Source organism: Saccopteryx bilineata, chromosome 3 (genome assembly GCF_036850765.1).
Source record: "Saccopteryx bilineata isolate mSacBil1 chromosome 3, mSacBil1_pri_phased_curated, whole genome shotgun sequence".
Lineage (NCBI taxonomy): Eukaryota > Metazoa > Chordata > Mammalia > Chiroptera > Emballonuridae > Saccopteryx > Saccopteryx bilineata.
Window position 1 is genome coordinate 1,346,405 of NC_089492.1, and position 9,542 is coordinate 1,355,946.

Genomic DNA, 9,542 nt, shown 5'->3' on the forward strand with positions numbered 1-9,542 from the left:
GGTCTGCAGGCCCAGGGGGAGGCGCTCACAGCAGGACCCTGAGGAGGCCGAGGCCTAGTGGACACAGCAGCCCCCCTGGCAGGGCCCAGGGGGAGGACAGAGCGGGTCTGCAGGCCCAGGGGGAGGCGCTCACAGCAGGACCCTGAGGAGGCCGAGGCCTAGTGGACACAGCAGCCCCCCTGGCAGGGCCCAGGGGGAGGACAGAGCGGGCCTGCAGGGCCCAGGGGGAGGCGCTCACAGCAGGACCCTGAGGAGGCCGAGGCCTAGTGGACGCAGCAGCCACCCTGGCAGGGCCCAGGGGGAGGCGCTCACAGCAGGACCCTGAGGAGGCCAAGGCCTAGTGGACACAGCAGCCCCCCTGGCAGGGCCCCGGGACCCTCTGGGGTGGGGGGCGCAGCATTGCAGAGACTCCGGGAGCAGCATCCCCGAACGATCCTGGTGAGCACCTTGGTTCCCCGGCGCGTTGCCCACTGCCACTCATACATCGTGTTGGTGTTGGGGCACCGGGGGGCACAGCGCCTGCTGAGCAGAACTTTTACCATCAATTCTGTAGAAGAAAGCAGGCAGGTGGCACCCCGGCCTCCAGGAAGAGACTGGGGGCAGGGGACGGTGGGGTGTCTGAATCGAGAACACCCCACCGGTGCTACCAGACAGCTCCTCCTGACCCTTTTACAGGCCACACCCCACGAAGCACAGGACAAGGTCACCTTCAAGTCACAGTCAAGACGGGGCCCAAGACTGCTGGCCCTACTGGGGGCTCTTCCCTGAAATCACACGTGGCCCAGGCCGGCCCAGCCCGCCCAGGAGCCCGTGAGGGAGAAGCAAGCTGGAGAGCACAAGCCAGTAACCACAGAGGTCCCACTGTGCACTCCGCCCTGGGCCTGGGGTCTCCTCACTGCTCAGTATAGGGTGTGGCAGAGACTTTGCAGAAACCAGGGGGGGAAGCAGAACATTCCAAACCCAAACTGTGGGAGAAGAGACCCCCCTGGGTAGAATTCACCATTATTCTATTGTATCATGTTGTGTTGTTTGTTATGTTGAATTCTGTGTTGTATTATATGATAATTGTATCAGACCATCGATCTCTTCCCAGCTACTGAGTGGTTTGGGCTCACCTGAAGGCAGGCAAGAGGTGGGACACCTGCTTCCGAAGCCCTCAGGCCCTGAATCTGAGCAGCTGTCTTCTTGTCCCCGGGGTTTGGGGTGGAGATATCCAGGCAAAGTTGGGGTGGGCAAACTCGGGGCTTGGAAAGAGCTTTCCTTACTCCAAGAGGCTCTGGTCCCAAGCACCATGACACGGCTCCCAGCCACCCCTGTTCAGGCTGAGAAGCTGTAACTTAAAACTCAGGTGGGGCCACAGGTAAAGAAAGCAAAATTGGCCTGGCCTGTGGTGGCGCAGTGGATGGAGCTTCGACCTGGAATACTGAGGTCGCTAGTTCGAGGCCCCAGGCTTATCCGGTCAGGGCACAGACCAGAAACAACTATTATGAGTTGATGCTATCTGCTTCTCCCCACTCCCTTTCTCTTTCTCCTCTCCCTAAAATCAATAAATAGAATCTGAAAGAAAGAATAAGAAAGAAAGAAAGAAAGAAAGAAAGAAAGAAAGAAAGAGAGGGAAGGAGGGAAGGGAGGGAGGGAGGGAGGGAGGGAGGGAGGGAGGGAGGGAGGGAGGGAGGAAGGAAGGAAGGAAGGAAGGAATCAAAATTGGGTGAAAAGTGCAAATACTCAAAGTGCTGTGCACCTGGCAGCCATCTGCAAAGTCCTTCTCTCAGTAAGGATTGCCCACAGGGACAGTCCCTATGGAGGCCAGGGGCAGAATCAGGAGGAGGGGCTGGGCTCCCATGCATGTAAAAGTCCACCTAGAATTTTAACAGAAAGGTGAAGTAGGAGGAACCACGGTGCCTGTGATGCTGGCACGATGCTAACTGTAGGGGTGGGGCAACCCTGTCCACTAGTGCCACCAAGGCAGAGGCCACCTCCGCAGCAGGGCCACAACCTCAACTGCACTCACATTTCTCATCAGCACTTGCCCTTATAGATTTATTTCCAGGTAGTCCAATAATCGAACAGCAAACACTTTCTAGTGACATTACTGTGAAGTCAGGAGACGGGAGACCTGAGGTGCATTACGGCAGGCTGATTAAAGAAGGATGCCCAGGCCCTGGTCAGATGGCTTAGCAGACAGAGCACCATCCTATGGCACTGAAGTTGTGGGTTCGATTCCAAGTAGGGCACCTTAGGAGAAGCAATCAACGAGTGCCCAACTAAACGGAACAACTAAGTGGAGCCATGAGATGATGCTTCTTTCTCTCTCTCCCCTTCTTCCCCCCTCCCTTTCTTTCTCAAATCAATGGAAAAATTTTTAAAAAGAAGAAAAAGAAAAAAAGGATGATAGCCCAACCAAGCCTCTAGGACTTGGAGCCACAGACTGGAAGCAGCTCTGCCCTTGCTGACAGGCACCCAGGGACCCGGCCCCATGTCCCAGAACCAGCAAACCATGACCACGGATACTCCGAGAACAGATGGTCGGTCCACCTCCCACTGACTCTGGCCATCTGTCCAGTTCTAGTGGTTTGTTAGTGACATTTCAGTGGGCTTGGGGATGTGTTCAGGTCTGAGTTTATAATCTCCTGTAAGGCTTGTTTTGAAGTGGAGTCCTATCAGGTGAGCCCCCCCCCCCGCCCCCAGTCAGCCCTGTGGGCGTGTGGCCTGGTGAGCAGCAGGTAAGGCCAGAGAGTCCTGAGTGCAGCGTCTGCTTGGCTGATCCTGCTCTTAAGACCGTGCCGCTGGCCTGCCCGCCCACCTGTCCTGATCTCTGGTAAATTCAGTCACACCAGAGCTTCCATCCTGCTTACAGGTCCTAGGGGACTGATATTTAGTAACTGGTACTTCAAAGAAGGAGGAAAGGGGTTGCCCAAGTTCAGAACCCTGTGTGGGAGGAGAGAGCACAAGGTGCCCTGGGACAAAAGGTCTCCGGGAGCCCCTCTGTCCCCCAGCCCTGCAAAGACCCCCCAAGGATCCATACGGGAGAGGCTGCGCACCCCTGGCCGCGCTCTCAGGGACTCACTGAAAGAGATGATCACCGCGTGAGAGACACAGACCCGATCCGTGGAGGAGCACACGGTGGGCACGCACAGATCCTCCGAGGGGACTTTGAAGCACTTGTAGCAGGTCAGGTTCCCACCTGTGGGGCAGCCCCGGGACGCTCTGGAACAAGGCTGCGCCCCGCCCGAGCGCACTGCGCCCCAGCGCCCCAGCGCAGAGCCCCGGAGATGGAGATGCGAGATTCCTCCGGGCGCCAGGCCTGGAGTCCCCGAGGGCCCCCACGACCTCCGCCTGCCCAGCCCAGCCCGCCCCTCACCTGGCGGTGCTGGAGTGCCACCAAGCTCCTGCGGAACAGCCCCGGGGCCGCGCTGGAGCCGGACTGCGCCACCGTCCACCAGTAGAGCCCACACGACTAGAACCAGTCCCTCCATGTTGCGGAGGGCTCAGCCTGTCGAGGGGAAGGGGCAGCGGAGGAGTCTTTATCCCGGTGCCCCCAACACCCCTCCTCTCGGCCCCAACGCCTTGACCCCGAGTCATCCGCTGCCCCTCCTACCAGCTGGGCAGAACCCCCTTGCAGAACCTTCCCCTCGCACCGCTGCAGGGAGCGGAGCCTTTTGAAGGGAGTCGGCTTCTCCCGGAAGGGCGAGGTGGGGGGGGGGGGCGCTGTGAACCCCTCTTCAGCAGCTCCTGCTCTAGAAAAGGTCTCCTAGGGTCCCTGAGGACGGCAGCCTCCACCTCCAGCCGCCTCCTGACAGCCTCCACCTCCAGCCGCCTCCTGACGGAGCAAAAGTGGGGGCAGGGACTTGTCTCCAGTCCCTGGGGCTACCCCCCTGGGCTAGCCTCAGCCCCGGCCCTAGCGTCAGCTCTGATGCATCCTTCTCTTCCTATAGGGACCCAGGTGGGGCAAGGCCTGGCTCTCCACGTGAGGACACAGAGACCAGATTGGGTCCCTGCCTCAGGGGCGCCTGGATGGCTGAAACAGAGGTCCCTTCCCTCAGGTGTGGCCGACTGGTTAGGTCTGGTGTTGGGGGGTGGGAATACGTCAAGGGCCTCAAGGGGGAGGGGGAAGGGGGAGAGGGAGGAGGGATCATTGCAGCTAGAAAACAGATGACCTGTGGACCATCAGAGACATGACTAAGGGCAGTCCAATGGCAGAAACGTCGTGAGTCTGACCGGGAGCGGGAATCCTGGAAGGGACCATGCTGGAGGGCCATGGGGGTGAGTGGGGGGAGGGAGGAAGAGAGGCAGGAGGAGAGGGCTGGGCAGGAAGTGGTCAGGTCACAGCCACTGAATCGTGATTTTTTTTTTTCCTTCCTTCTGTGTGCTTGGGGCCACACTCTGGGAGGCCCGAGAGCAGAGAGGGGAACTTTGAGCTCCAGTGAGCACCTATCAAGAGCGACAGGCCTAAGCTAAAAGTTGTTCCCAGCAGATGCCAGTTTCTGTTAAGATTGCAAAGATAATTGACCCTAACAAGATCACAATAGTCTGGCCCCAAGCCAATTTCAGTCAGGTTGTAAAAATAACTAAGTAGACATGTTTCTGTAAGTTCTAACCGTAGGTGGGTGATATAAAGTACCATACCTCACTTCCACGGGTTTACATAGAGACACCAAGTCCAGATGAATTTTGAAGGGTTTTATTAAAAGGAGATTTATTAAATATGTCGGCCAAATATGGCTGACATGGGGCATTGCAGACCCAAATCGTGTGCACCAAATACATTTCAGAGGCTGGTTATATACCCTTGATCACTGTAAAGCCAGTAGCCCCGGCCACCATCACAGCCTCCTGGCCCATGCAGGTTTGCATTTGATTCGGACAGACGGTAATGAAACAACGGAGCCAAGAACTAATGGGTCATTAGCTTTAATCCTAGCTTGCACTAGGTGGGCAAGAAATACACACAGTGGGAAAACACTTCCCTTTCCATTCAGGGCTCCCAAAGCCACCAACTCATCCGAGTTTCCTAGAATCAAAGGTTTCTAGCTCACCAGCCTTATTCACCTCTGTTCCCCATCTCTTTGTTCTAACTCTGCACAAACTAGCTTCTCCTCTCCTCTCTTCCTCATGGCCTTTCTCTGCTCTTTTCTCTAATGCTAATCTCAGGAACCGAGAGAGCAAGCTCCTGGTCTGCCCCATTTTATAGTGTAGAAATCCAAACCTTTAATCCAATATATTGATACAAATAAGGAAGTCTTTAATAAAAGTCACTTATCTGAGGCATAATGGGATTCCTCAAAAGGGTGGGAAAGGCTTAGTCTTAAAACTAAGCCTTTGGTTATAATGACCCTGCCTGCTTACAGCCTGTCCCCCACACCCAATGCAAACTATAAGTGAGCAAACCTACATATCATATTTACAAACTTATTTGACCAACAATCACACACAGGCTGGGGGGAGCATGACATCATGACACAATTATTAACAGGCTTATAACATTTGTTTAGGGGATTCATAAGAACATTAAAACTTTCAAGGTAATACAATCAAAGACATTTACAAATCTTTCAGTGTCTATCTCCCCTTCTTTGCTAGAGGTATGTGTAAAGCCAGGAGGCATGGCCAGACCCACTATCAGAGCAGCCCTGCCCATGCAGGTTCGCATTGGATTCGGACAGTCGGTAAAGAAACAACGGAGCTGTTGGGCAGGTAAAATGTATTATGCTCACTTTGTTAAAGATAACACGAGGAGGCCGTCGCCCAGGTGATATTAATGTGTGTTGGGGTGGGCTAAAGGCAGGCGGAATCCTTGTAGCCTGGGGCTTGGTTTTGGGATTAAGCCTTTCCTACCCTTTTTGATGTGGGGTGGTGCAATCCAATCATGCCTCAGAAGGTGACTTTGGGTTGGAGACTTCCCTACTTTGTATATTGGATTAGAAATTGTGAAGCTACAGTATAAAGTGGGGGCAAAACGGGAGTTTGCGCTCTTGGTTCCTGAGATTAGGAGAGCAGAGGAAGGCCACGTGGAAGCCCATCGCCCAGGTGATATTAATGTGTGTTGGGGGTGGGCTGTGGGCAGGCAGGATCCTTGAAGCCTGGGGCTTGGTTTTAGGACTAAGCCTTTCCCACCCTTTTTGATGTGGGGTGGTGCAATCGCATCATGCCTCAGATAAGTGACTTTGTATTAGAGATTTCCCTATTTTGTATATTGGATTAAAGGTTTTAATTTCTGCACTATAATGTGGGGCAGACTGGGAGCTTGCTCTCTTGGTTCCTGAGATTATCATTAGAGGAGAGAGCAGAGAGGAGAGCAGAAAGAGGCCACGTGGAGGAGGCCAGGAGAAGCAGCCAAGATGGTGGAGTGCTGAGTGAGATGCCAGTTTGTGTAGAGTTTGTATTTGGGATAAGGAAGGAGATGGGGAACAGAGGTGAATAAGTCTGGTGAGCTAGAAACCTTTGATTCTAGGAAACTCGGATAAGTCAGTGGCTTTGTGAGCACTGAATGTGACTGGGTTTTGGAGCCCAGTGTGTATTTTTACTTGCCCGCCGGGTGCAAACTAGGATTAAAGACTATGGCCCATCAGTTTTTGGCTCCGCTGTTTCTTTACCGACTGTCCGAATCCAATGCGAACCTGCATGGGCCAGGCGGCTGTGATGGTCGCCTTGGCTTCTGGCTTTACAGGAGCCAAGAACTGATGGGCCTTCATCATTAATCCTAGCTTGCACCCGGCGGGCAAGTAAAAACAAATACACACTGGGCTCCAAAACCCAGTCACATTCAGTGCTCACAAAACCACTGATTTATCCGAGTTTCCTGGAATCAAAGGTTTCTAGCTCACCAGACTTATTCACCTCTGTTCCCCATCTCCTTCCTTATCCCAGATACAAACTCTACACAAACTGGCATCTCACTCAGCACTCCACCATCTTGGCTGCTTCTCCTGGCCTCCTCCATGTGGCCTTTCTCTGCTCTCCTCTGCTCTCCCTTCTAATGATAATCTCAGGAACCAAGAGCGCAAACTCCAGTTCTACCCCCACTTTATACTGTAGATTCAAACTCTTTAATCCAATATACAAAATAGGGAAGTCTCTAACACAGTCACTTCTCTGAGGCATGATTGGATTGTACCACCCCACATCAAGACGGGTGGGAGAGGCTTAATCCCAAAACCAAGCCCCAGGCTACAATGATCCTGTCTGCCTCCAACACACATTAATATCACCTGGGAGATGGCATCTTTAACAAAGTGAGCAAAATACATTTTATCCGCCCAACAATCCACCCCTATGCTCACTTTACTACCCACAATCTATACCACCGGCATCCCTGTGTAAGGAAATTAGAACATTACACAAATTACAACAGCACAAATCATACAGTTTCAACAATCACAAAGGTACACTTCACCAATATCTGAGCACTTTGCCCAAAGTGCAAAATGTCCTCAGCCTTCTTTCTAGCCACGGGAAAAACTTCCCGGGGCAGGGGAGTGCTTCCAGCAAAGCCACCCCCCACCCCCATCAGGGTATTTCACATTGTCCAAAATTCGTAATCCGTAAGTCCATCCAACAAAGGAGCCAGTGCCCACTCCGGTCATAGTCCAGGAAATCAGTCCGTGTACATAGGGCGTCAGCCACCCCCCTCATCCCTGCCATCCTCGCAGGTCTTACACTGTCCCAAAGAGGGCCACATGGCAATGGCAGTCAGCATTTTCATCTCTGCTCCGGAAAGCATGCCCAGCCCTATGTCCCCAAATTGCAGACCTATCGGGGCCATAGTAGGTGCTCCTTCCAGCTGGGCTCTCATTTTATGGAGACTGCAGATTGCAACTCCAGCCCGATTCTCCTCATCCTCTAATGAGGAACTGGAAACATCAGCTCCTGATGCCGGGCTCGAACCCCGGGCCGCTGCCGCCTTCTGCTCCACAGACCTTGCAGCTCCAGACCCGGCCTCAGCTTCAGCCTCAGCCCCGGCCTCCTGCCGCTGCTGGCTCTCCGCAACATCCAGGGCAAGCTGCAACTCACGAACCTGTGAATCCTCCTCCAGCAGCGGCTCCTTTTCCAGGCGAATCTTGAACACCTGGTTGGCCTCCTCCTCCAGCTCCAGGGTCGGCATCTGTTTCTCCCACGTTTGCTCCAGCTCCTTCCGCTGCTCGGTTTGCAGGTCCCAGGCAGCCTCTTCCACAGAGCTCTCAGTTTCCTCACGCATGGCTGTAAAAGTCAGCCAGCCTACGGTCCCCAAAAGGACAGCCATGGGGAACCCTAACAGCAGCCAGTCCTCTACTCCACCGCTCAAAGGCTCCTTGCCGATCAGTATCGAATCCTGCCACAGACTACGCCAAATGTAAAGCCAGCAGCCGCCATCATGGCCATTCACATGCAGGTTCACATTGGATTCGGACAGTCGGTAAAGAAACAACGGAGCCAAGAACTGATGGGCCTTCATCTTTAATCCTAGCTTGCACCCGGCGGGCAAGTAAAAACAAACACACACTGGGCTCCAAAACCCACTCACATTCAGTGCTCACAAAGCCACTGATTTATCCGAGTTTCCTAGAATCGAAGGTTTCTAGCTCACCAGACTTATTCACCTCTGTTCCCCATCTCCTTCCTTCTCCAGATACAAACTCTGCACAAACTGGCATCTCACTCAGCACTCCACCATCTTGGCTGCTTCTCCTGGCCTCCTCCATGTGGCCTTTCTCTGCTTTCCTCTGCTCTCCCTTCTAATGATAATCTCAGGAACCAAGAGCGCAAGCTCCCGTTCTACCCCTATTTTATAGGGTACATTCAAAACCCTTAATCCAATATACAAAATAGGGAAGTCTCCAATAAAAGTCACTTCTCTGAGGCATGATTGGATTGTACCGCCCCACATCAAAAAGGGTGGGAAAGGCTTAATCCCAAAACCAAGCCCCAGGCTACAAGGACTCTGCCTGCCTTTAGCCCACCCCAACACACATTAATATCACCTGGGCAATGGCCTCCTCGTGGGCAGCGTAATCTTTAACAAAGTGAGCATAATACATTTTATCTGCCCAACAGGAGGGCTCTGTTCTGCTCAGGGCCTGCCCTCTCTGGGCTGTGCCGTGAGCCTCCCACCCGCGCTGCCCTGGTTGTTGTATTAGAGGGGTGAGTGCAGATATCGCTGCACACAGACCTCAGAGTTCCTGTTTATCTGATGCCACACATGGTGTTGTGAAGTACCGTACCTCACTTCCGCGGGTTTATGTAGAGACACCAAGTCCAGATGAACTTTGAAGAGTTTTATTAAAGGAGGAGTTTTATTAAATATGATGGCTGCATATGACTAACATGGGGCATTGCAGACCCAAATCATGCGTGCCAAAAACATCTCAGGGGCTGGTTATATACTGTTGGGCAGATAAAATGTATTATGCTCACTTTGTTAAAGATGGCACTGCCCACGTGGAGGCCGTCGCCCAGGTGATATTAATGTGTGTTGGGGGCAGGCTGTGGGCAGGCAGGATTGTTGTAGCCTGGGGCTTGGTTTTAGGACTAAGCCTTTCCCACCCTTTTTGATGTGTGGTGGCACA

General features: G+C 53.4%; 1 protein-coding gene across 2 annotated transcripts; it reads right to left on the reverse strand.

The window, feature by feature from the left end:
• Positions 1 to 214: 214 nt before the first annotated feature.
• On the reverse strand, positions 215 to 3,771 carry LY6L (lymphocyte antigen 6 family member L). 2 transcript variants are annotated; one of them, XM_066264602.1, is made up of 4 exons: positions 3,639 to 3,771; positions 3,362 to 3,493; positions 3,068 to 3,184; positions 215 to 547 (listed from the first exon to the last, which is right to left on the reverse strand). In XM_066264602.1, exons 2-4 carry the CDS (start codon positions 3,474 to 3,476, stop codon positions 309 to 311), a joined length of 471 nt encoding a protein of 156 aa, XP_066120699.1. In that variant the 5' UTR covers positions 3,477 to 3,493; positions 3,639 to 3,771; the 3' UTR covers positions 215 to 308. The 2 variants fall into 2 exon arrangements, with proteins under 2 accessions (XP_066120699.1, XP_066120700.1); XM_066264603.1 differs by lacking the exon at positions 3,639 to 3,771 and having other exon boundaries at positions 3,362 to 3,512.
• Between the last annotated feature and the right edge of the window lie 5,771 nt (positions 3,772 to 9,542).

What these genes read in the sequence shown, in the direction of transcription:
- LY6L (XM_066264602.1), bottom strand. Translation starts at nt 3,476, where the DNA reads ATGGAGGGACTGGTTCTAGTCGTGTGGGCTCTACTGGTGGACGGTGGC. An exon ending in TGGCACTCCAGCACCGCCAG is followed by an intron (nt 3,185 to 3,361) that starts GTGAGGGGCGGG and finishes GCTGCCCCACAG; the next exon opens with GTGGGAACCTGACCTGCTAC. An exon ending in CGCGGTGATCATCTCTTTCA is followed by an intron (nt 548 to 3,067) that starts GTGAGTCCCTGA and finishes TTTCTTCTACAG; the next exon opens with AATTGATGGTAAAAGTTCTG.